A 27,709-nucleotide genomic window follows, 5' to 3' on the forward strand; every position below is an offset into this window, starting at 1 on the left:
CTTCTGTATGTCTTCTCTTCCGAGGGTCTTCTTTTCGTTAAACATTGACGCGGAAGAGCCGAAGTCAATATCACGATACTCCTCTTTTACGGGGATGCCGAATGTAGACTACATCAGAGCTTTGTTGATTGAAATGAGGATGGATTGATCAAGGAACAAGATCTGCTTTGTCTTTGGATTGTATCTCTCGATACATTCCCTTACAAGCTCTAGTGCAAGTACTGCCATTGGAAAACTAGCTGCTTCTACCAATCTGCTCACTTTTAGCTTTTGAGTGATTGGATGAATAGGTTGAGAATTCAGTCTTCTATGGAGACCACCCAAATCATAAAATTTGAATGACGTATCTGTTAACTCTTTCAATTCACTCTCCATGCCTATTAACATATCATAACCCACAACTCTGATTGCCATTTGCTATGATTGCACAGGATGCTGTTCTCGATAAATAGCCGTTTTAAAATACTCAGGGAAACGAGTGATTTTGATGAAATAGGTATAGGAATCCGAACGTTGGTGCCACACGAACAAAATTAAGTTCGGCCAATGATTATAATGGCAAGATTCACATTTAATTCCATAAGCAACGACTGTTTAAACTTTCAGTTTTCCTGCACATAAAAACTCATAACCTCGAAAGCCTTTTCACTTTACTTAAAGTAAAGTCTTATTACTAAAAGTCACTTACTGAAACAAGTGCTTTAGTTTCGCGGAAAGTGACTTGTTTCCCTTCGGAATCCGAAATACAGATATATTCGATGACTTAACATATGCAGGAGAGAGAGAGAAACTTAACTTTTCCGTAAGCCCAATTTCCTTTGACTCGGAATTGCATCGCGGGGAATAATCCTTCAATAGCTTACGCACTTCATTCTTTTACTTTCTGTCCTAAGCATTTAACACTTGCTTTCCTTTATGTTGGGTTCGCACCTTCATAGCTTACTTTTCCAGAAGTATCTTTGGAGCATTTCCGAAGAATATTCACACTTTAAAGTGACTTACTTTCTTTTTTGAAGCCTTCGCAGAAGTGGCCCTTTATATTACCTGGGGATGGAAAACCCCTCTCTAAGCAACAATTTCTAGAGTGAAGAAGACTACAACATTTAACCCTTTAATCTCAATATGATGGCCACAAGGTTAGATCTCGAGCATGCACCATTGATTATGAGCTCAAAATAGTTCATTTAATGTTGTGCTCACACTTTTTATACATAAAGACTTGGACTTGACATATTAGCTTCGGATGTAGGGCAGGATGCCTTCGCTTCCATTAGTAAGCAGCTGAAAACCCGTAGACCCACTCTTCTTCGTAAAAGTAAACCTTTAGCTTTGCAACTTGAATGGAATTTTTCCTGGCTTCGATTTGCAACTTTGTGGGTCTTTCCATCATGACATAGTTAGTTGCATAGCTTGTTAATCATTACCATGGCTCTGCTCTTTGGGAACGCACTTGATGAGGTTCGCCAAGGAGGGAAACTAGCTCGATTGCTCAGAATTTGTAGGAAATAGAATGCTGGGGCAATATAGCAGTCATTAAAACATGGAAAACTTATTTCTCATCAAGAAGACGCCAAAACACATCCCAACCATACCTAGATCACCTAGACCCCAAATGCATTAGAAAGGCAGAAAACTCACATGGAAGGATGGGTAAAGGTAATGCAAGGAGACTTGGAAAATATAGAAAGTGAGATATTTGGGAATGATGAGAAGTAACCTAAAGAATACCTAGACATCCACTCGAGATAGGAACTCATTAAATACCAATCACTTGAACTTGACAAGGGAAGAACTGAAATTTGGCAACAAAACCATTATAAACTTGATGAATGTGCAATTCCTTCCATCCATAGTAACGAGAATCACCCAAAAATTGCCTGAATCGGCGATTCCGCGACCAGATTCATGCTGGGCGATTTTTTTTGCATCGTGTATCGGTATTGCCGATTTTTGGGCCATGAATCGCCGATTCAGGCAATTCATGTAAAAATCGCCAAAATCGCTTGTAAAAATCGAGTATGAATCACCCGCGGCATGTAAAAAGGGAAGTTGAAATTTTAAAAAAAATCGCTTGTTTTTTTCACTTTGTTTTTGACTTATTCTCTTTGTTATAACCCTAAAGGGCCTTCTATTTGTTAAGCATGAGTAGAAGAGAGGAAAAGTGAGAGAGAAGAAGAGAAAAGAAAAGCCATAGGTTTCCAACTGGCAAGAAGGAAGAGCACCAAAGAGATCAACAAGCCATTTGGGGAGCCCATCAATTGCTTTGGGAGCATTAAGGAGCCAATATCAACACTCCTCAACTCATTTGCAAGAGGTAAGTGCTTATTTTTTTCTTGTATGTTAGTGTATTATGCATTTTTTGTTAAATTTTTAGTGTATTATGCGTTTTTTGTTAAATTTCTATAGTTTTCAAGAATTTTAGTGTAAATCTTGAATGTTCTTATTCTTTACTAAGTTGCAAGCTAGGGTTTGTTGTTTTCTAATTTTTATTAGCTTCAAACTTTGATATTTTACATAAATTTTTTTATTGCAGCAGCCTTTGCTCTCATTTTTCGCAAATTCCAATGGGTAAAAAAGATGAATGTTGGAAATATAATGAAGAGTTTCCTGGAAGAACCAAATATCAAACAAAATGCATGTTTTGTAAAGAAAAAATAACTTCCGAGGGTATTTATAGATTGAAATTCCACAATGTTGCTATACCTGGACACGATGTTATAGTTTGCACTCACCAAACTCCTGAGGCAAAACGCACTTGCTTAATGGCATTAGAAAAAATTGAAAAAGACAAAGCAAATAGGAAAATGAAAGTTGAAGTGTTAAGGGGTATTGGCTCCCATGTTCCCGCATCCGCAGCCGCATGCACATTTGCATCTGCATCAGCTTCCGCATCCGTAGGTTGTGTTGGAGAGGGTTCTTCTAGGCCTCCTTTTTATCCTAGTTCTTCTGCTAGTGCTAGTGCTAGTGCTAGTGCTTGTCAGTCACATACTGAGACAGAGTCCCACACCAACCTATTGCAGCCTAGAGTGCGGAAAAACAGAATGGATAGTTACTTTGTGCCCCGCACTACTCCTGGTTCCCAACCCACGCTTGAGGGCATGGGTTTGAACAAAGAGATTCACGATGCTACTAGAAAGGAGATATGCAAATTTTGGTACTTTTGCAACATTCCATTTATTGCAGCCAGGTAATTGATTCTTTTTTCTTTGTTTTCTTTAAAGTTAAAACTAAAAGTAAAAGTAAAACTTTAATTATATCTACTTGTTTTATAATTTGATTATTTGAGTCTTTGACATCTAAACTTTTATTTGTGATAGGGCTCCTTATTGGCAGAATATGATAGATGCGGTTGCTATTTGTGGTCCGGCGTTTAAAGCCCCAACTGAGGCTGAGTTGAGCGGATACCTCCTGGATGAGATGGTAGAGGACATGAGGGTTGACCTCGAGGAGAACTGAAAGGAATGGATTTTAAAGGGTTGCACCATCATGACTGATGGTTGGACCGATAGGAGGAATAGAATACTCCTCAATTTTCTTGTATCCTGTGGAGGTGATTGATCATTCTACTTTCCTACATACATAATTGTAAATTTTGATTTGTTGAATGCTAATTCGTTAATGATCCATTTAATATTATAATTCGTTGTTTTGTTACTTGTAGAATATACCATGTTCATAAAATCCATTGATGCTTCCGCACATGTGAAAAATGCCACATATTTATGTGAGGCTATTGAGGAAGTTATAGAAGAGGTGGGGGAACAAAATGTGATCTAGGTGGTGACGGATAATGCGGCAAATTATGTTGCAGTAGGTAAACTTTTAACTTTTCAAGTTTTGAAAATATATTTATTTGAATTTTGAAATTTGAGTTTCTAATTGACTTAAAATTGTTGTAGGTAAACTTTTGATGGAGAGGCACCCCACCATATTTTAGTCCCCTTGTGCGGCACACTGCATTGACCTCATGTTGGAGGAAATTGGCAAACTTGAGTTTGTCAAGTCATGTGTGGAAAGGGCAAAAAACGTATGCAAATTTATTTATAATCATGCATTTGTCCTTAGCACAATGAGGAAGTACACAAAAGGAAAGGAGTTAGCTCGCCCAGGTATCACGAGGTTTGCCTCGAACTTCATCACCTTGCAGTCCTTGTTGACATCAAGGGATGGATTGAGGAGCATGTTTGTTGGGCAGGAGTGGATTTGCTCTTCCTATGCTACGACCACTATAGGGTTAGATGTGGCGGATTGCATATTTGATGAGGATGGTTTTCGTAAACCCGCTAGAGAAATCCTTAAGGTAAATTTATTGCAATTTAACATTTAGTATTTTGCTTTTACTTTAAGTTATATTATTTTATATTTAAGTTTTGACTCAAATTTTTTGTTTTACTTTATATGTAGGTCACTGAGCCCCTTGTAGCTTTGCTACGAACTGCTGATGGGGAGAAGCCCTCTATGGGCTACATTTATGAGGGCATGGATAGGGCCAAGGAGGCCATCAGAGCCCAATATGGAGGAGTGCAGGAGAGGTATGGCCCTATTTGGGACATCATCGATAGGAGATGGCAAAATCACCTCCATCGACCCATCCACGCAACAGCTTACTATCTGAATCCGGCATTTCGTTTCCGTCCTGAGTTCAAGGCGGATGCGGAGGTTCTCACTGGCTTATACACAGTGATTCAGAGATTGAGTAGCGATGAAAATAGCGCTGTTGCGATTTTGTTGAGCTAGACCAGTTCAACAATAAGGAGGGGCCACTTTTCACTGGCAGGATGGCCATAAATGCTCAGACAACACTACAGCCAGGTAAAAATTAAATAATATATTCAATGTTCATGAATCTAGATTCTAAACTTAAAGTTGATTATATAATGCATTAATTTTAGAGTTGTAATTTGTAAATGAGACTAATTGTTTTTGTTTTTTCCTTATTTCAGATAGATGGTGGCCAATGTTTGGGGCCACAACCCCAAACCTTCAAAAATTGCCATCCGCATTCTGAGTTAGCCGAGCAGTGCTTGTGGATGTGAGCGCAGTTGGTCCATGTTCGAGCACATCCACTCGAAGAGGAGAAATAGGTTGACAGTGTAGAGGTTGAGTGATCTTGTCTTTGTTCATTACAATGTTCGTCTTAGGATCAGATAGATTTTGGGCACTGACTCCTCTCCGATCATTCTGGAGGAGATTGATCCAGAATCAGAGTGGATCACAGAGACCGTGGACCCAGTCTTCACTGAGGAAGACCGTGCGTGGGTTGACCAGGTGGATATAGAGGTTGAGGCTGTGGCCAGGGCAGAGGAGGCAGCTAGAGCACGTTCAGGCATTGGTAGATGTACACGCGCACGCACAGACATAGGCCCTAGTGATGTTATTCGTGAGCCCATTGCCCATGCAGGGGACATGGCTCGACGGTCCTCTAGGACCTACCTTACACGCCTTTCTCATAGGCAAACTGGATACTTAGAGGCTGAGGTTGAGGCTGCAGTAGAGCTAGAGGATGATGATGAGGCTTGAGCTGGAGCCTTGTTTTTATATTTTGTTTACATTGTATAGATATTGATAGTGATACTGAATCACTGATAGACATATGTTTCAAACTTTCATGGATTTTCATCTTAGATTTATACATACATTTATAATTTGATGTCTTATAGATCTTCATGATTTCATCTTACTGATTCTATGATTTGAATCATTATGATCATTTGATTTTTATTTACTTCAGCTAGCATACAATTTACATTTTAGTACATAATGATAACATAGTTACGTATGTGATGGATTTTATGTTTCATGTTTATGTATGATAGGTTCTATTTGATGATGTTATAGTGTTTTTAAGTTATATTCAATAAAGGGTGCATGAAATAAGTTTTAAATTGTTAAAATCTTTACATTTAAAGGGTTTTTTCAAATTTGCCGATTCATCACCGATTCACGGCGATTCACCCCCGATTCACGATTTGATTCGGCCGTGCCAATTCCGATATGATTCCGATTCACGTTACTTTGCTTCCATCTATTTACCTATCTACTGATGTTTTGCATTAATATTCCCTTTTTTCTATTAATTGTCTCTATATTTGCTACCACTTTTTTTTTCATGTGGACTATGCACCTTGATTGCTTCCTTGCAATGATCAAGTCCATAATTGGAAAACTTGGACTTAACAAAAACATGGAAAGCCCAAAAATTCAACAAGAACTTGACAACCAAAACAACTGCATAAATTTTAGTAGAAACACCTTTTTTTGCAAAATTCAAGGACAAGTTGTATCCAATAAGTCCATAAATGATTATAAAAGTGTCTTATATTAAATTGATTGCTTTGAATGCAATTTGGGCGCAAATTTGCATCCTTGTGGAATCCTAATATAATAGTTAGCTGACAATGAGGATAACTTGTCTAAATGAAAATTTAACGATGTCAACCAACTAGTATGCTAGGATTCCATGAGGACAATAGTTTAGCATATTACAACATTTACATCTTCCTCTTCTGTGGTCTTCTAAAAAGTTTGTGAGAGATTCTAAATTTCGAATAATCACATTCAAATCTTTGATATTGCTAGTACAACATTGTATCATTGATCAATCATATTTTAATGGTGTTGAAGGTAAATTAAACTTATATCAGATTTGAATGATTTCTAATCTTTGAATTATTGTCTACAGATTCTGATCAGAATATGATAGTCTTGATATGTTTCAATTGTATGCGTATGTGATATGTATTCAACATTTATAAATACTGAATGTCAAGGTGTAATCTCAGAACTCACAGTGAAGGCAGAGCATTAATGAATTTCGATGCTCTCTTGCCTGGCTGAGTATGTGCATATACACGGTTTGAATATACTATGTCTTGGGTGGATGTGTCTCCTCAAAGAAGACACATGTCCACTCAAGACATGTCACTTCCCTAATCAGCGATTTGTTTATACAAACTAACCAATTACCAATTGGTGTCAATTATGATTGGTTTGAACTTAATCAAAACCTCTACACAAATTCGTTGATCTCCAAGTGAATTTAATCAGACTTTGATCTGATAACATATATGTGAATAAGCCAATCATGATCATGGCTTGATCAATATATGAACATGAAATGACAATGAATAAATCTGTATGAACAGATCGATGATCTACTTGCATAAAATTGCAGCTTTAGTGGATGACAATATAATATATCTGTATTCTAATATATGTATGTATGTATTAATATAGGCCAATTTATATTGGTATGTATGCATGTATGTTATGAGCAGATCAAGATTGATCATATTGTCATCCAATTTATCTGAACAAAGCTATTTCTTCAACACTCCCTCTTAGCTAGGGAATATAAAGCATCTAACCAAGTATATATTGCAATAGGCTCATCTGTTGTAAAAAGAGATGTTTCCTAACTCGTGACATTTGAGGATATAATATGCTCATGAATTTCAAATCACATGACATTCTTCTTATATATATCCACTGACATCACGTCTCATGATGTCTACCACAAAAAATCATGGTATCTCTCAAAGAACATAATGAACTGCACCTGATATCAAGCCTCATGATATCTATCAAAATGTTCAATAGATACTAATTATCATGAAATGTCCACACATACCAGGTCACATGATATTCATCATGATAGATAACTAATCATCGTAGAGTCATCACCTTACAATGCTAGATACAAGTGTACATAATCTGAAAGATTCTCACCTTTCAATAATGTACATAGGGGGTCCATAAAGTCATGGAGTCTCACACATGACAATAAAAGATTTACACCGAGTCACCACAGATCTCTCATGTGGTGGTGTCACGGCGTCACACACATGACATCCACCATGAACTATATCAGAGGGTGGGTCCATCATAACCCCTCCCATAGGGTGGAACAAGGGTTTCACTTTAGGCATTCTCTCATAGAGAAGAATCCAGTAAAGTACATTTCAAGAAATAACTGATGCTAAGACTCCTTAGCAAGGGCTTCATTCTTCACAACTCAAAGCTAGTCTTCAAATGCACAAACTTTACTTTGGTTTGGGACTTGGTGAGAATATCAATTGTCCATTCTTTAGTGATAATGTACCTTATCTAGAAACCATCTCTATGGTCTACTCCCTCTAAATCACTATGATCAAAGATCCGCTTGGTAGATCTTCTAGCAACTTTCTTTGTTTTGATCATGACATTATTCATAGGAGCAGTCTCTTGTAAACAAACATACTTGTCTAATTTCATAGTTACATGAGTGAATGTAATAAACTATGGATCTATCCCAAGGCTTGGCGACACCAACATTCGTGATAATGTGGCTTCTATTTGAGGTTCCAAGAACATGCACCAACCTCTTGATCTTGTCATCCAAGGTTTCCTTAGGCTTTTTCTAAATGTGATATCAATCTTCTGACCTCCTTGTTTAAGGTTTCTTTTGCTAGATTATCTAACTCCCTTTGAATTTGATGTCCATCTTCAATTCAGTTTCATAACTTCAAGTAACAAGTTTTTCTTTCCCTTGAGGTAACTTCTTATGCATTGTGCTTTGTCTTGAAGACATTCCAAATGGTTGATAAAAACTAAACTATCTTAAAGGGAAGCATACAAGATTTGTCATTTCAATGTTATAGCATGAGTTAATGAACATTATTCAAGGGTGTGAAATACTCATCTCTTATGTTGGTACATCATAAAGCTAGTCCTGAGCTGGGTGACAAGACTGTAGTAAGGTTCTTTTCTTTTTTGCCTTGTTATTTTCAAGCAAAGCACCAAAAATGTCAAAACCATGTATTCTATATCTACCATCTACTCCTTGATTTGTACGGTCTCCTGGTCACTAGAGAGATATTTGTCCTCTGAACCAACATAATCCTTAGTAGTCAATTAAAGTAGATCCTCTAGCTGCTCCCTCTCTCATGGAAGCATAGCTTTCTCCAAGACCAGTGACTCATGATGGATGAACCATCATTCTCCACTTCTGCTATAGACCGTGTCTCTTACCCAAGCATTATAATCAATGTCCAAAGTTTCATGGGAATTTGTAACCATAGAGATTGTTTCTAGAAAACATCATTTAGGTACCAATCCTCTAATTCACCAACTTCCATAGATTATCCTACTATTGAGGCTGCCTTGCATTTTGTTGTTGGCTTATGCACAAGATGTTGGTCCATTCTGTAATAACTGCAACCGGTTATAACTTCAACAAACACCAAATTCTTTTATAATTCAGTTGTTTGACATTTCGTCAAACACTTTGCAAGCAAGCTCTAATACCACTATAATGAGCCCTGCTGGCTCTCAAACAATTTGTGATGAAGAATTGATTTCTTTGTTTTTGATGCTTTGTAATTTTTGATACAATAGTATAACAACAAAACATAAGATATTGCGATAATAATTTGAATTCAAATATTTGGAAATTACATAGGGAATATACAGCTGAAAATTCTAGATTCTAATATCAATTTAGATATTGAATATTTTCACAAAATATCAACAACCCAGTTGATAAAATATCCCCTATTATCTAAATCAACAATACCCAGAAAAATTAAAAGTCAAAGTTCATGAACTTACGTGTAGACATACCTTGAAAACCCTTTGAAATGAAGACCAAGAGCAACAAAAGAATTCTCCAACAAATAATTGCAACTGCAGATATGCTGCTGCCAAAGTGCATATAGAAAATAATGCCCAACAAAAGATATAAATGGCACTCCACCAAATCCAAATTAACTAGCAAACAATTTGATATAACAATCCTAGCAAATCCCTTCACAAATTGGAGACCAACCTCCAGCAGCAAGAAAAATTAAACTTCTCCTTAGCAATAGTTAATATAATAGGAGAAATGACAAATTGTATACCTTAGCACAATTTGCTAAGAAATCTTGGAATAATTCTCAGAATTGAATCTACAATACTTCAGTTGTAGATCCCAAACACTTATACTTCAGCAAGGGCACAGAAAAATCAGAACTTCAGAAATGTCACAAAGAGGACAACGCAAAATAAGATTATCAAATAATTGGATGCTTTTCTCATCAAATGTCCTCATATTTATAATCTCCAAATGACACCATTTTCCGAAAAGAACTCCACTTAAGAAGCTTCCTCTACACAACATAAAAATATAATAAAGTGCCATTAATATAATTTATTAATTGCTTTTGGCTCCAAAAATGATCTTTTCCACCATAACTTAATATTTTGACACGCAAGACCACTGTTTCTTGTTCCCAAGATTTAAAACTTTTTGTCCCGGTTTCAATGAGCTATGATACTGAGGTGATCGACCAACAATACCAACAAAAATAGCAGCCTTAGCGTACTTAGATGAACAATAATAATAATTCACCCATTTTGCAAAAACAATTGAAGAAGCATCAAAATCGAAATTTGACAACACCAAAGTGATCGTGATGATGGAATACGATGAATGAAGCTGACAGGGGTGATTTACTATAAATAAATGCTCGCTCCAAGATTCTTGGAGCCCAAACCGGAAGCCTCGAAATAAAAACTGAGAGCATCATCCAACTCCTCTAACTCAACTGAGCTAATCGAAACCAACAGTTTGATTTACTATAAATAGTAAAATCCTCAAGTGGAGCCAAACACAACATAGGCTACTAAAAAGCCTATAACCCCACAACTAAGACCATCAAATCCCACTATCAGCTCACGAGGGTTGCAATGGTGAACTGACCAAGCCAATTGCAGGAACTTGCTAAAAATGGGGACACTACACATTCAAGCAAGGATGTCACTGCATATAAGAAGTCCTTGCCCATCTCCTATATGTTTAGAAGAAATGAATGGTGAATTGAGAACACTATTTTAATATTCAAATTTGGCACCCGATATGCATTCATGAGGGTTGACAGAACTATAAATAAAGAACAAGTCTCTGCCACTATAGCCATAGCTACTGTTATATATACACAGTTCTGACATTCCCGATCCTTTGATTTATTCAACAAAGTATAAAGCACATCCTGTAGCACAATTGCCATTGCAATATTTTAGGTGAATTTATTGTTGCCCTTCGAATATCTTCAATGGTTATATCTCTATGAAGCACCCATTTGAGAATCATGTTAAACATTGAATCTCCTCAATACAAAAGAATGTGATCCGGTTAAAATGTTGCACACTTGCTTCATTCTAACAGATCTTTCCCTTATGGTAAGTTGGAGTTAGTTGCATCATTTCAATTGCAAACAATATGAAAAGCGTATCTTCACAATAATAACAAAAGATAGCATAGATTTCATCAAATCAGGTTGCTAGTAATGCAAGATGTCACCCCAAGTTTGACCTCAGTAATACTTTGTAATGTTTGAACAAGTACATAAATAGAGAACAAATACATCCTTCCCCAACTATGTCATCTTCCAACTTGTTATGCGTAACAGAAATTTATTATTTAGAAATGCCCAAGAGGATCGACTAGTTTGCAGATTTAAAAGAGTTATCTTTTATAACCATCTCCAATTGTTAATTACCATTCGACCATCAGTGCCAAACCATTTGTTTGATTCTTTACACATTGATGAACTTGCCCAATGTACACTATAGTGTAAATATACAAAATGTTCTTTTCAAGGGTCTTGCTTATGTGTTTGGGTAAAGTCTAAAGTGAAAACATATCACTCTATTCTGCACATGATATCTTCATTATTTTCAATTAGCGGTTGTATTGAGCCCCAAATGAGTTGGAGCTCGCTGTCTGTTATAGATTGTTGTGTATCAATTATTTATTTTTTCTCTTTTATTATAATAGATATAATAAACCACCTCTAATGATATATTATGATACTCGCGATATCCTTATAACAATAATAATCCAATTGACATGTCTTGTAGACGGTATTCCAAACTTGTCTTATTTTAGTGTCGAGTTTCAATCTTTATTCTTTTGACTTTGTTTGTCCATGTTAATCCTTGAAGATTCCTTGTCAATCGCTACCTTCAATGGCAACATTCGAGAACTTCACAATGCATTCATATTGTTTGTACTCCATATTATAGTGGATCAAAACAAGGGTATTTGCCCTCTTTAATATGATTTCTTTGTGGCTTCCACTGTCTAAAGCAATGACACCTCCATCTATCGGTTTGTAGACGAATTATTTCTTACCCGATGTTTGCTTTAGTTGGGTCACCGCTAAGTTCCTTAGTTTGCTTTGCTAGCAGGATGCTTTGTCAGGCTTTTATGGTTGCCAGTTCTCATAATAAAGGTCTCAGATTTTATTGTCGATGGTTGCTTCATCAACATCGACTCCTTCATATTGAAGGTGTCGCTTCATTTTGGATGATGTTGTGTAAGTTTTGTAACACTCAACTATTGCTCTCCTTGGCTCTCTCCATGCGACGATTGGGTAGTGTGTATACTATACCACAAGCACAAACCGATGAGATGAGATCATACTATCCGTTATGTCAAACAATCACTATATATGGTAAGTGCTACAGTTATTATAACCAATCCATCTTATGGTGGTACATCTAATATTAGAGAGAACGTTACATCATCTCTCGATGACAATGTCTTTTCGATGATCATTTCATTGTTGGGAGACTGTCGTTCATTAATAACTCATTAAGTTCTCTAATCTTGGTCTGACCTTTTGCCACGTTATTTCTCCCCCTATCATGGTTGAACTGTTCTATGATTTTCTTACATTATGAAGAACGAGATGTGACTACAATATCAAGGGAGAGTAATTTGATATCTCAAATTTAATTTGGATCTTCCTTAGCAAGGCTCTGATACCATGTTGAAGGTAAACTAAATTTATATCAGATTTGAATGATTTGTAATCTCTGAATCATTGTCTACAGATTCTGATCAGAATATGATAGTCTTGATATGTTTCAATTGTATGTGATATATGTTCAATATTTATAAATATGAAACTCAAGGTATAATTTTGGAACTCACGAAGAAGGTAGAGCATTAATGAATTTTGATGCTCTCTTGTCTGGCTCAATATGCGCATATATATGGTTTGAATTGACTATGTCTTGAGTGGACTGGTCCACTCAAAACATTTATCTTCCCTAATCACTGATTTGTTTATACAAACTATCCAGTTACTAATCGGTGTCAATTATGATTGGTTTGAACTTAATCAAAACCTCTACACAAAGTCACCAATCTCCAAGTGAATTTAATCAGACTTCGATCTGATTACATATATCCAAATAAGCTGATCATGATCATGGCTCGATCAATATATGATCATGAAATGTCAATGAATAAATTTGTTTCAACAAATTGATGATATACTCGATAAAATCACAGATAGATGGAGGTGTCAGTCTATACAACCACTCCCAAAGACTTTTCATGTCGCCCAACCTATTATCAATTGCTATCTGAAGGCTTGGAACCATGAATTCTGCTGGTACGATCGCTTCTTGTCCGAACATTAATTGGAACAGCATTTGTCCATTTGTCACTTTATACGTTGTGCAGTACGCCCATAGTGCTGATGGTAGTTTCTCTTCCCAGTTAGCTTGCTCGACCCCACATGATTTATAGATGACCGACACAAGGATTTTATTTGTTGCCTTAGTTGACCATTGGCCCTCAGGGTAGTACAGACTCGACAGGGAGTGAAATTTTTCAAATTCCATTGTGAGCAAGCAAATCACATGGTTGACGAAGTGACCTCCTCTATCACTCATCGACTGAATAGGAATGACAGTGTGCATGATGATCTGCTCATAGATGAACTTTGTTGTGTTGACGGCCGAGTTGTCTAGTAATGCTCGGGCCTCAACTCACTTCGTCAACTACTTCGTTGCTACCACGATTTAGCGACACTTCCGAGAGTTACTTGGCTTAAGGGATTCCACGAAGTCTAAGCCGCATCGTTCAAATAGTTCTTGGGCATGTGATGGATTTAGTGACATGAAATCCCGTTTCAAGGGTTTACCTGCATGCTGGCAAGTGTCACAACTTACCACCCACTCCTTGGCATCATTATAGTGTAGGCCACCATAGTCCAGCGAGGAGTACCTTCGTTGTGGTTGTGTCGGGTCCCATATGCCCTCCCGCTGGGCCTTCATGGGCTTTTCAAAGGACACTCGATACCTCTTCCTCCATGACACATTGTCTCAATATTTGATCCGACCACATTTTGTACAACAAACCACTAATTAAAGAAAAAGTTTTGCTCCTCAGTACTAACTTTTGTCGTTCTCCTGGTAGCATCTCTCGAAAATTGCGAAGTGGAGAGGTAATTGCCAATACTTTTATACCACTCTAGAAAGATTGCTATACAGAATAGATGTGCATCTGGGAAGTCATCATTGACTCCTTCTGGTGGCTCCCTTGATTTGATCCAAGAGTGTTGATCAGCTATGACGTGGCTCTTCCTAGGTCATAGCATGATTGTGAATGTAAATTCTTGAAGTATCAATAACCACCGGCTCACTCTCCCCTAAATAATGGGTTTGTTTACTAAGCACATCAATGCTTGGTGGTCTAAATAGAATATGAAGGGTGTTGCTAACAGATAATGTCTGAATTTTTGCACGATGTAAATCATTCCTAGGGCCTCTCACTCCATTGTACTGTAACTCCTTTTTGCCCTTGATAACAATCTGCTGGCAAAATAGACAGGATGATCTAGGCCATGATCACCTGTCTGTGCAAGTGTTGCACCAATTGCAAAGTTCGAGGCATCTACATGCACGTGAAACTCTTTATCCCAATTCGGGTACACCAAGATCGGTGCCCCTAGCAACCTTGTCTTTAATTCTTGGAAGGAGGTTTCTTGCTCCAAATTTATGCGAATTTTTTATTTATTTTTTAGGTTCGCCGAGTAGGTTGAAGGTGGGAGGCCATAGGGTAGGATTTCCAAGTTTCTTCCATGTTTCTTCTGAAAGCATGTTTACTCCTAACCCTCCATCATTGATAGTCTCCGTGAGAATTGTCTTGAGGGTACCCATCTTGACGACAGTGGGGTACCGTCCATTGTTCAACGAGAGTGTTACATCCCAATTTTTGACCTAACTTGAAATATAGCCGTTGAGGTTCACATGAAGTTAGTTGGTAGTTTAATTTATTATAATTTGGCGAAATGGTAAGATAGTTGTGATTTTAAGCGAAGATGACATGTTAGTTGATTGTTAATCACGAATTCATGAAATTAAGATGGTTAACCGTTGTGATTATTTAAATAATTTATTATGATGATAATATAATTTAACAGTAGAGAATTTCCTTGTAGGGAGCATGTCAGTGGGGTGGAAGCATTGTTAGAAAAGAATTAGGCAAGAGCATCACTATCATTGAGTAGATGGATAGAGGACCTAGCAACTTGGAACATAATACATTTGTGGGACCCGTATGAGTTATTCAATAAATAATTTAATTAAAATAATTGAGTTAAAATATAAAACATATCTTAAAGGATTTTTAATTTATCTTTTGTCATATTGTTTTTAATAATTATTTATATATGTGCATTTAAATATAAAAATGATTTGGCATCATTGTAATTTAATAATTTAATAAAGTGATGTTTATAAGTACATATAAGATTTTAATAATATTCAAGTTATAATAACATTAGAATTATTATAATATTCAAATTACAACCTTCAAACTTTATTCTTTTCAATTTAATATTCTTTGCTTTAAAATGATAACATTTGGCATGATTAATCGATTAATATTGGCAATTCGAATTGTCTTTCCAACTTCTCTTCAGCTCCTTATTCTTTTCCCTCTTTATTTTCTTTTTAAAATTTTATTTGATTGGCATTCAAATGGCTTCTTGTAACTAATGGTAGCCAAAGAGCCAAGTTGCTTCCTTTATTACAAATTCTTTTGTAGAGTCTCATGATCGTAATCCAACACTCAGGCATTAGTAATATGCTTTCCCTCTCTCAACATTCCTGCTATAAAATTAGATGGTTTTATCAAAGGGTTTTATGCATTGTACTAGAGCTGCATTTTCTTTAAAATGATCATGTGGGTGTTGCAAAAAACCCTTATTTATTCTCTCAGAGTACATGGTGAATATAATAATGTGTTAAGGGCTACCGCAAATGTCCTTGATTACTGGAAACACAATGCAACAATATACAACCATTCCGCGGGAAGGTGCGTTGAAGATGACAGTATTTTAGCCAAAAATGAAAATCTTAGAACTTCTAAATCTTCCAATGAACTTGCTCTCCAGCTATCGGGCTCTCTGCGTTTACATAGGTGTAGAGATTGAATTTTAAATCTGACTGAAAACATTTCCATTTTGTCTTTTTCCATAACACTTTCACACTCATATCTGCGGGTTACCAAGCAAGGACGAGCCCTTTTCTTCCGACACAAAGAATCCGATCAAATCAAAGGAGTTACAATATAAAGACCAAGCTTTGAAGCCGTCAACCCACATATGTAAATCTTTCATGTTGATACACTAGTCGGGTATGCCTTTGAACATTAATTCTCATGTATTGCTATTTAATTATTGTCAGTGGTTTTATTATAGATGTTCATCACATAGATTGTGTGTGAGGTAAATATATTTGATTATTCTATATGGCTCGTTCTTGCAGTATCTGATCATATATCTTGTGTGTTCAGTATTGCGTGATTATGCAAAGTCCACTATGGTTTGAGTGACTCATTTCTAGTATATTTAGTCTAAGATTTTGTTTTGATATCTGTTTGATCAGTTTATGTGGAGGATACTATTAAGGCAAGACTGTCATACATAATCAAATCATGGAGCAAATCTTTAAGCATGTGGTTAGGTCATATCATTTATCGCTTACATTGATATATTGTTAATACTACAGATTTGAATCTCCTTCAAATTTTGCCTTGTTCATGTCAAGTGATAACTCAGAAAAACATAGCATGGATCTATAATCATTATGCCGAAGGATTTTAGAATTAACAATCAAATTCTAGAATCTTTAAAGAACATAATCATGTAATCACAGATTGTGAAATGTCGGATGATCGGTTGATCTAAGAATTCCAAACACTTGGGACTCACTCGGTTGTGTAACCGAGGAAATGGGTGATGAGGTGAAGAAAAGGAATCTGCAATAACATGACACAGTTATCAGTTATGACATATCAATGTTTATCATTTTAATATGAATTAATCAATAACTCATGCTTGATCCTGTTGTTGTAATCTTTGCTGCCAAGTCGTATGGTGTGTGAAATACCAGGATGCCCAATGGATGGCAAGATGCCCCCTGTCTGTTCTGGGTAGGGAGGGCCTTCCTCATTAGAGATTGTGAGGGGATAAGATTTGGTCCGAGGTTGGGTGGTTAAGCCCTTGACAATGTTTCACCTCTCCCCAAGATGTCAGTCGTGCATCAGACAGATAACTATGCATTCAATTGTTTATTGGAAACAGGTATTATCACTTTTATTTAGGAGGTAAGATAAAATTGAGTTATTTCATTGTTACCGTTATTTTACACCTATATGCAAGAAATAGATTTATGGATTGTTTTTCAATTATATAAATAACGAATATAAGTATATTTTCTAATCTTGTGTTACTGTCACAGTTAAGTAATCAGAAGGAAAGGAATCTAAAGCCCTAATTGAATCCGTGGTAATGGAAGCCCTATTTGAATCAGTGGTATTTGAAGCCCTAATTGAATCTGTGGTAGCGGAAGCCCTATTTGAATCAGTGGTATTAAAAGCCCTAAATGAAGCGATGGTAAATGATGCCCTAATTATTACAGTGGTATGTGATGCCCTAATTTTAAATATAGTGATATTTGATTGTGATCATCATTTGATTTTGATATAGCGGTTTTTAGATGATAGTCGTCATGTGTAATTGTTATAGTGTATTTGTGGACTAACCTGAGTGGTTGCAGAAGCATCCCTAGTTTTGATTTCGATCTCAGTTTCCGAGGTATGTGGTTTTCAATTTTTGTAGTAATTTCATTTGATGGTGTTTCAAGTTTTTAGTTAAGAAATTTTGTCTAACTGATTTTAACTGTAAATCTTATTTACATGAACATGAATGATATAACTGTCTTCCTATGAAACAAAGTAATAACTGTATTCTTGAGTATGTTAGATGTTAATTTAGACTCGGGAAAACAAGATGTTACAGAGTATCATAGGGTCTATGACTGAGCCTTCGGCAATGTTTGGTTGCTATATATTTGGTGGAACTGTGCGTATTCAACAATGTCGTTTTTTACTACAGTATCATGTGGAGGTCGTCTTGTATCTTGATTGGGACCTCCATTTGCAGTATCTGTCCTAGTATGTTGTTCTTGGCCTCTGTTCGTCCTAATGTACTTGCAGCCCCGCGGGAGTCGCCCTTGGCTTTCATCACCTTTTCTGTTTCCTCCTTCGCTTCTCGTACTCTCCGCTTTTCTGTGCGAGGATCGGGGTACTTGGCTTGCTTTGCCTGGTTACGAGTGACTACTAGTATGTCTTCCTCTTCAATTTTCAGTAAATTCACCCACAGCTTCAGACAATTGGCCTCCTCGTGATCCTGAGGACCACACCATTAACACAATTTCTGTGGTGTTTCATTCTTCTCGCAGTCTCGAGAAAAGTGGCCCCACTGGCTGCACACCCAACATTGAATCATCGGCCGACCCTTTGAGTCATATTGTATTCGGCTTCTATTTTCATTACCTCCTCTTCCTCTGCGCCGATTGTTTCGGAACTCGCTAGATGATGTATTATTTGTTTGTTGATTAGTGGTGGCTACCCCGGAGGTAGATGCTTGCTCTTGGGTGAAGAGTACCTAGGGCCCTCTTGTCTGTAAGTTATATGGGCAATCTTTGGTAGAGTGGCCCATCACTTGGAAAATGTCACATATTGACTTCTTAGGTCATGCTCCTTTTGTTTGGCTGTTTCCTTTGCACTCTGTGCACCATAATCCCCCCTCTTCACTCTGTTTGACGCCTCCTTTCATTTTTTTGAATTCCCGCATCATACGTTCCATATCTCTTTGCAATGCTTGCACTTTTTTATTGGGTTCTTCATTGCTGCTCCTATCCTCATCAGATGATTGGTCGCTTCTAGACGATGACTTGTTTTTCTTCTTCTTCTTTAGTGTTTTGTTTTCACTTTCCAAATTCATGGCCTTGTCGTACGCATCTTCATACGATGTCGGTGGTACTATCTTCATTTTCCTTTTGAGAGATGCATTCAATCCATCAACGAACCATCTCTTCAATTTGTTGGCGGGTTGGGTTTCCATTTTCCCAAGCAACTCCTTCAACCTTCTATTATAGGCTTGGACAGTTTCCTTTCTCCCTTGTTTGCCACTATAGATTTCTGTGACGATCTCTTTATTCTCATGAAGCAATTTGAATTCTGCATGGAATGCCTTCTTGAGGTCAACCCATGAACCTATTTTTGTTTTGTCAATGTTTGAGTACCAGGCAATGGCAACGCCCCGTAGGGTTGCAGGAAATTGGTTAAGCCATTCATCGTGATCAGTCACCCCATTTGCTGCCCAGATAGTTTCATAGGTATGACGATGTTTGATAGAATCTTCCTTCCTATCGCCAGTAACATGGAAAGTTTCTATTTTTGCGACATGTTTCATCGCGGTGCTTGACCCACTTGTGTTCCCGCACTGCTACTGCTAGGATTGGATCGTGGAGGGTTTCCTTGACCACTGTACAATGTCCTTCCGACACTTCTCACTGCCTTAGTGTCTTCTGCCTCCCTCTCTTCCTCTTCCCATCTGGTGTTTTTGCCTCGATTTCCTTCCACCTAAGGTGTGATGGATAGATTTAACAACCGTTCACGCGTCTCTTCTATCAAATCCAATCTCTGTCGTGTCTTTGCCAACAGTTCCTCACTACTTCTCGCTTGTTGACGTTCCAGCGAACCAAACCAGTTTTCTTCGGTTACTACTCCCGTGGTACCCTCTTGGTCACCCTTTGTGACCCATTTGTGGTTCCCTTCAGCGAGTTGCTTTAACCTTTGCCGTCGCTTGATTTGTTGTGTAAGAATCAAGGCTTGATGTTTGGCTTGTACGACATCGATTTGTTCTGTCTTATTTCTATCCTTATTTAGTGTGTTTTGCATATATATTTTTCATGGGTGAATTTGAAAACAACACTTGTATAAAAGAACAATTTTATTTATGTAGAGTCTCCGTACATCATTATGGTTGTCTGTGTAGCCGTTACAAAGGTTAATGCTTTCCTGCACACTTTACTCACATTCGCACGACCTCAGACTCGTGGGTGGGGGCGTCGATGGCTTCCATCGCGCTCTTCCGCTTCTCACTGGATGCGTTCCCAGAAGTTTCGAAAGGTCTATTGCCTCTGTTGTTCTTGTTCAATCTCCTCATGCTAACATTGTTTTGCAAGAAAGGCTTGCGCAAACAATCTAGGAAACTGATGCAACATTTGGTTGGCAGTGGAGCTCACATTGAAGGAGTCCCACACTATGTCCTTCGGAATCTCTTCCCATACGAATTCTCTCCGCACAAAGGTTTCAATGCTTGAGCGGAATAAAATATGGAAGTTCTTTGTCAGTTCGTGCTCTCCCTCGAGTAGCTCGGGAATTCTGTTTTCATTTACTCTTACGTTCTCCTCTAGAGGTATTCCCATTTACTCTATATGTCGTATGCCATTGATTGCGCCGCTTTCCCAAATTCAAAACGACAATGACACTAAATGTTTTCCCTTTTGGGTAACAAAACTAATGCATACAGAAGGAAAAGTACTTAACACAGAAGATAGAGAACAATCACATTATATTCATTGCTTAGTCACCAACGACAATAGCATTCAATACCAACATGTCTCTATGAAAGGAAATAAAGGTTACATATGGTATCCGAGGGGTCACGACTGTGTAACTCCCTTGGATATGCTAACCGCCTAACTATCCATTGTCCCGACAACAATTTAGTGGACAACAAAATAAGTGACTTGTATTCTAATATATGTGTGTGTCTATTAATATAGGCTAAGTTATATTGGTATGTACGCATGTATGTTAAGAGCAGATCAAGATTGATTATATTCTCATCCAATTTAGTTGAACAAAGCCATTTTTTCAACAAATGGCAATAAAATAAGTTGTCTATGTCCCTAATTTTGATCTTCACTAGTAGACATCCTCAGTGTAATCAAATTTCTTATATGACGAGAGATCCCAATAACTCGTGGGGGTTTGGGAGTGGAAACCCCAAAGGGTTTGAAGGCTAGTGATGGAAAGTTGAGTGAAGGATATATGACAAGAGATCCCGTTAGGTAGTGGGGTTTGGGCTCTTTTTTATGTAGCCAAGTTTTTGTAAGATTCATCGAGTTTTTGTGAAAGACTTGCCAAAAGTTCAATGAGTTTAAGTGGTGAGTTTTTGGCAAAAAAACTTGACTACCAAAAAAAAATTAGTGAGTTTTTTAAAACTTGCCAAGTACTCTGAGAAGTCCAACTCACAGATGGACTACTCACAAAGTACTCAGTGAGTTGTAAAAGCTTGACAAGTATTTTGGACTGGCGAGTTTTTATGACTTTTTTCATGCCAAAAACTTGCCAAGTTTTTTTAATCGGTAAAAAGTCATTGGCTATATGATTAAAAAAAAAATAGAGCTATTACAGAGTCATAGACCGACTCACTAGGAGTACCAGGAGGAAAGAGTTGGCTGTAATTTTGTATCAACACTTAAAGCTAAAAAACGACCCAAGTGAATTTCGTTTCTCATTTCTTGACTTGTATTTTTTTGAGGGGAAAAAATACTCTTCCAAACACTTGCAAGTTGATTTCCATCACTTTGAAGCATATTTGAGGTAGATTTAAATTGAATTCAAGGTGGTCTTTTGAATTAAAATTAGATTGCAGGTATAACATTTATCATTTTGTAATATCCCTAATCGGATATTTGCCCCAAATATCATAAACCAATCTTTGAAACAACAAAATTTAATTTTATGCAATGCATTTCAGATTTCACCAACAAAACCCCATTAAATAATCAGATCAAAATAAGTCTAAAACTGTTATTGCAATAAACCATAACAGAAATACATTTTCAGAAATAATATATTATTGAAAATTTTCAGTAAAATGAGCAAGAAATCCTATCATAATTACAAAATGTACAATAAGATTGGGTATGAAAAATATGAACTTGAAGCACAATGTGAAACACTTGCATGATGTCTCCAATCGCCAATGGGTTTCCATCCACTATCCAGGATTTGAGGGTTTTTGTACTTTCAACTGCTGAAAGCTGTAGCTTTTGTAGACTATTCAAGAGAGAAAAATGAAATGCCGAATAATAAACCAAATATGTTGCAAATGAATCCTGTCCACTCTTTTAAGCCCAAACAATTGACTCTTCATATTCCCATCTCTGTTTATTAATTTCCATTTTTAAAATAATACTTTATCCCACTAAGGAAATAAAGTGCCCATAATAATAAAGTGACATTTAATAATGTGAACTTATTTTTAAAAGTCATTTTATTAATTAATCAATTAAATCTTCAGGCATTAAAATCTTTTATCAGATCAACTCAAATATGCATGTGTGATAGCTCGCTTTCAAGGTCTGGACAAGATAGTCTTAGTCCAACCTTGAAATGCCAAGAATACTGAGCTTGCTGACTTACTAAAAATAGTAAGTGTTCGGAAACCCCACTGAAACAACCTTGATTGGCTAGCAACTAAAACTGCCTAGGCCAAAAATTGAACTGATCCCAAAGAATACTCAGCTAGCCCTTGGGACCAAGGTAAAATGGGATAATGATATAACAAATTCACTGACCCAGAAAAGGGGACATAACACAATTGAAGTTTGGGGTCGAAAGTAATTGATAAATTATTAAAATATGGTTTTTGCTTGTCTCTTTACTTTCTAACTTTTTAATATTTATTTTGAAAATGCTTGGCAAGAAAATTGGGATAGAAATACCCAAAATCTCAAAACATTTTTCCTCAGAATCTTATGTCAGCCTTGTAGTTCATCCAATTGTGAGTGCAATTGAAGCTTGTTTGAGGCCATCCACATGAAGAAGAGGACAAGCCACAAATTGAGTCAAATATTTCAAGCAAGGAGTTACAACGACACCCAATGCAAACTTCTAGGACTAGACTCTCTAGTTATAACTCTCAGTTTTTCTTGGAGCTAGGAAGAGGAAGATGTAATTGTAATGATGGATTTAGTTTTAGTTTTATAGGAACTGATAAGTATGAGATATTTTTCCACAACAAGTCAAATTATGATATTTCTATAAGGATTTAACTGTGTAGTTTTTGAGTCAAACTCATTGACCCATGTTTCATGAGTAGTGGTTCACACGAACCCATCTCTCATGAGAATGAATAGAACACTAAACACTCATTAGATCTAAGTGATGCTCACAAAGTTGAATAATTGAGATTTCTCAGGAGGTCACCCATCCTTGTACTACTCCATCTCAAGCACACTTAACTATGGAGTTTCCTCCATGGTTAAACCCACCCAACATGCAACCCCATTTGCAAAATCTTCACCAAGAGTTGTGCCTTATGAACCATTCACAACACTTGGTGAGGGTTTTGCAAATGGGGTTGCAAGCAGAGTGGGTTTAACCATGGAGGAAACTTTGTAGTTAAGTGCGCTCAAGTTGTAGTAGTACTGGGATGGGTGACCTCCCAGGAAGTCCTGGTGCTTCACCTAGATCCAATGAGTGCTAAGTGTTCTATTCATTCTCATGAGAGATGGGTTTGTGTGAACCACTACTCATGAAACATGGGTCAATGAGTTTGACTAAAAAACTACACAGTTCAAATCCTAATAGAAATATAATAATTTATGGAAACTATTCACTATATTGCTTCCAACCATCAACATTCCTCATGAGATTGGGACTTTGTACCCACTTTGCATTTAAGTATATCTAAAACTCAACTTGTTTCTTTTGTGTTCTCATTTATTGATTTATTGGATGCATCTTCTTGTTGAATTTTGCAAAGAAAATGCATTTCTAGTTAAATTTAATAAAGATTTTGATTTTTTTACCGAGATTTTGCTGTTTGTTTTTTTCAAGCATTGGTGATTTTTTGGTTTTGGCGAGTTTTCCATGTATGGTCAAGTCTATGACCCAATTCATTGAACTTGGGTTCTCACCATGTTTAACAAAATGTGGTTGTACTACCAAAAATTCACACAAGCCATATTTGTTTTTATCATGCTTCTAGTGCTCGTTCCAGTCTGTTATTGGCATTTAAAAAGTCTCTATGATTAGGTCTGGTTGGAGCTTGATGAAGGGGATGTGTTGTGAACAAAGTAACAAGAATCGGAATCGGATCGGAATCGGCAAGGCCGAATCAAATCGTGAATCGGCCATGAATCGGAATCGAATCGGCCATGAATCGGAAAATTTAAAAAACCCTTGAAATTTAGTGAGTAACTTATTTCATAAACCCTTTATCGCTGATTCGATTCACCGATTCACAAAAAATGGTTTGGCTTGAATCGAATCGCCAAATCGCGTGAATCGCATGAATCGCCGTGATTCTTGGAACTATGGTTGTGAATTTGTGGATGATGAGAGGAGCCCATAATCTCTATGTCTATTTCCACCTTTGAGTCCCATGCAATCTTGTGATTCATCATCATTGCAATGTCTATTACTGTCCTCATTTTCACGGTTCACCGATTTTTCTGCTTTGTCAAAGTGATGATTGCATTTGTCTCCCGTACAACGTTTGGATCAAAGTTTAAACACAATTTGACATTGTGGATAACTACTTGTCTAAGGTGGTACTGGGAGTGCTCCACTCGTTTTCAGTCTATGAGAATAAATCATGCTTAATCACCAATCAGGTCCCATTGTACTTAAACAATACATAAATTGAATTTTGTCAATAGAGTGAACAAACTTCAGAGTGGTGCATATGATTAAACAGCAGCAAAACGAATCATATAATTCAATGACACAAGCAGGAATGCAACCTATTATGAAATAATTATACAGGCTGGAACATCAAGTTATTTGTTAGAACTTAAATCCCATATCAGTTATGTATAGAGGCATTAGATTTCGGCAGCAGTCTGTTAAAACAGATCACCTTGACACAGATATAGACAGCGCTAATGCATATCAATTGATGTCATTTGAAGTTTAGGACCTCTAAGTTTATCGGCAGATAATATCCTTAATGATAAGCCAAAACACTTCGTGGGTAAATGCTAAGTTACTGTTCACTAAAAAAAATCATGTTGGCGATCGGGAAATTTTACAAACAGTGCCATGACTGTAAGGAAGCCTAGAGGAATATATTAGGAAGGTCACAGAATTAAAAGAGTTCATTTTTACTTTAATAAAATTTCTTTTTGGGCATCTGAGGCTGTTGGTGCACCACTGGGTCTTCCCAGGGTATTGCCTGGGTGCTTAGATTATCTAGAGGGATCGAGATAGCTTATAGAGAAAACAGGTGCTTTGGCAGTACCCTGGGAAAATTTAGTGGCATAACAGCACTGGATCAGTACTTGTAAAGGGCCAGGACTAGCACTGGAGGCCAGGGCGAGTAACCTGGTAACATTAGATAAAGTTTTTGTAACATTGAAAATACTGAAAAATAAATGAAATACCTTGCTTCAAATTTAAAAAAGGTGGAACCATACCTAGTGTAGATCAATTTAGATGTATATATAACATGAACGTGCATGTAATTTAAAAAAAATTAAATTCTTATAAAAATCCATAAATATTAAACATAAGTTAAAAAGCTTGGAAAACAAAATAAGAGAAATAAATCATACTGTAAAAGATCTTCAAAAATGTCAAAACTTTCACGTTAGAATTGCCTAAAATCACCATAAGAAGAGAAGAAAGGCAAACAAATGACTGTGAGAGTGATATGTAAAGGCACAGAGGGCTTAAAAAGGAGAAAAAATGCATTTTTAGCACATTCCAGCGGACAGGCCGCATTGCAAAGTGGAGCCAAGTTACAGACTCAAGTTATTGAGTAGTCAGCCTGCAACTCACTGATATTTTCTTGTAGTTACGTGGTCAAGATACTCAGCACAGCCTGCAGCTTGCTAGTACTTGTAGTTTAGGGATTTTGCTGTAAATCTTTCATCCTCGATTTAAACAATTTTAACTAAGTAATGTTTTTCTCTTGGTGGGGTCAAATTTACATCTTTGAATATAAATAGCGTTATCTAGTTTATGAGCTCTAGCTTAGCAATCTCATCACATTTTCATCCTAATGATAAATACATAGCATGATAAAAAGCATCAATATAAAGATCTCTTGTGGGTTCTTATAGAAGCATCTTTTTCAATTTATTATGGACAATGGCAACTTGAAGTTTGACATGCAACATTTACAAATGTAATTCAACTCAGAGTAAAAATTTGCAGGGTACCCAAACACAAGATAAGAATGATCTCCTCTTCCAGGAGTTTGGAATCAACTACAACACACTTCCTGAAATATTTCGGAAGGGATCTTGTGTGTTAAGGGAAGAGGTAATCATTCCGTGCAAAAGACGAACTGGATTCATAGTGTTTATTGTAGCATTTCATGTTCAACCAAGTTATAGAAACTTTATTTTTTAAAAATGTATCTCTGTTTTCATCTCTACAATTTTCAGTTCATTTATGTTCATGTTGTTGCAAAATGGTCTCCCTAAGAGGATTTTATTTGATAACATGGTAATATGATTATATTTCTGTTTTGATTAAATTACCAGTATTTGAAGAAGTTAACATCTTTGATATTATTTGCATTGGAAGATCATTTCTCCAAAAGCTGTCCAATTCCTAGTTTTTATGCACAATGGGAAAATCCATACGGTAAAAGAGAAAGGCCGTGCATGATAAACAATGCAAAATATGTGTTTGAAACTAAAACTGATGAGACAGAGCTCCTTAAGTTTATAATCATTTGTACAATCAGCTAGTTCATGGGTAAGAACTTGGATGAATGATTTAAGTTTGACATTACTAAGAGTATCTTTAGAAAGATACCAAGTACAATGTGTTTGATTCATTATGGTACATGACGAAGAATTTGGATGAATGGTTTCAAGTTGAAATGTATTAGGAGCATGATCACAAATGTATCACATTCAATGTTATTTTCCTTTCAGTTGAACTTGATTCTATGTATTGTATCCTTAAATATCCAAGATTTCTTTGAATTGAGAATGAATATGTGGAACCTTGATAACCTGCAGTGCAATGCAAAAACAAAATTAATATTTTGCCAAGGATTGACAAAACCTCTTAGTGTCATAGGCAGCGAGTTGAATCACTGAGGACAAGGATAATTGAATTTATTGAGAGATCAAATAGTTACGGTACAATGGATCAAATCAACTAGTAGTGAGCAAGTCTACATTTGGGTTGTCTTCCTAAACGTAGAGAAAAGATAATAAACATAATACAAATTTCAACTTTTTAAGCTATTTTATAGATTCAAATTTAAACAAAACCTCCAATGCTCTAAAAAATTCACACTACCACATGACTTTTCTATTAACAAAGATTTTAATATTGACCTAGATTTAAATATTATCTTCTCTCTATCCCTTTTTGTTTTAATTAGCAACATATATATGCAATTCTAAAATGATGATTTAATTGTGTTTCGAATTCCAACATTTGATTACAAGAATTAGTTATTCTACAATATGATCATCCATGCCATATGAAGATTAAATTTTTGATTTAAATATTCTCTCATGTTATGGATTGCATTGTTTGTGTACTTGAACTCAG

The 27,709-nt window shown here is 36.5% G+C and overlaps 3 protein-coding genes across 4 annotated transcripts in view; all 3 read left to right on the top strand.

Moving 5' to 3' along the window:
* LOC149568059 (tRNAHis guanylyltransferase) overlaps positions 1 to 27,709 on the top strand; it is a 251,034-nt gene that overhangs the window by 145,182 nt on the left and 78,143 nt on the right. Inside the window, exon 7 of one of the 2 annotated variants that reach the window (XM_089821063.1) lies at positions 26,348 to 26,455. The exons of the other annotated variant lie outside the window; for it this stretch is intronic. Coding sequence (XP_089677189.1) covers positions 26,348 to 26,455 — 108 coding nt within the window. The remainder of the gene's footprint in view (positions 1 to 26,347; positions 26,456 to 27,709) is intronic. 2 annotated transcript variants of the gene reach the window in all.
* Positions 2,805 to 3,544, top strand: LOC149568061 (uncharacterized). Its single transcript, XM_089823393.1, has 2 exons — positions 2,805 to 3,187; positions 3,318 to 3,544. The coding sequence occupies exons 1-2, from the start codon at positions 2,805 to 2,807 to the stop codon at positions 3,454 to 3,456; spliced, it is 522 nt and encodes a 173-aa protein (XP_089679519.1). The 3' UTR covers positions 3,457 to 3,544.
* Positions 3,917 to 4,812, top strand: LOC149568062 (uncharacterized). The gene is made up of 2 exons (XM_089817514.1): positions 3,917 to 4,300; positions 4,405 to 4,812. Exons 1-2 carry the CDS (start codon positions 3,968 to 3,970, stop codon positions 4,735 to 4,737), a joined length of 666 nt encoding a protein of 221 aa, XP_089673640.1. The 5' UTR covers positions 3,917 to 3,967; the 3' UTR covers positions 4,738 to 4,812.

Source organism: Cupressus sempervirens, chromosome 3, assembly GCF_028749045.1.
Source record: "Cupressus sempervirens isolate cs-2001-9-10 chromosome 3, ASM2874904v1, whole genome shotgun sequence".
NCBI lineage: Eukaryota > Viridiplantae > Streptophyta > Pinopsida > Cupressales > Cupressaceae > Cupressus > Cupressus sempervirens.

Bases quoted from the DNA above. Each gene is read 5' to 3' on its own strand.
- LOC149568061 (XM_089823393.1), top strand. From the start codon at position 2,805: ATGAAAGTTGAAGTGTTAAGGGGTATTGGCTCCCATGTTCCCGCATCC. The intron at 3,188-3,317 runs GTAATTGATTCT...TATTTGTGATAG, and splicing joins ATTCCATTTATTGCAGCCAG to GGCTCCTTATTGGCAGAATA.
- LOC149568062 (XM_089817514.1), top strand. From the start codon at position 3,968: ATGTTGGAGGAAATTGGCAAACTTGAGTTTGTCAAGTCATGTGTGGAA. The intron at 4,301-4,404 runs GTAAATTTATTG...CTTTATATGTAG, and splicing joins CCGCTAGAGAAATCCTTAAG to GTCACTGAGCCCCTTGTAGC.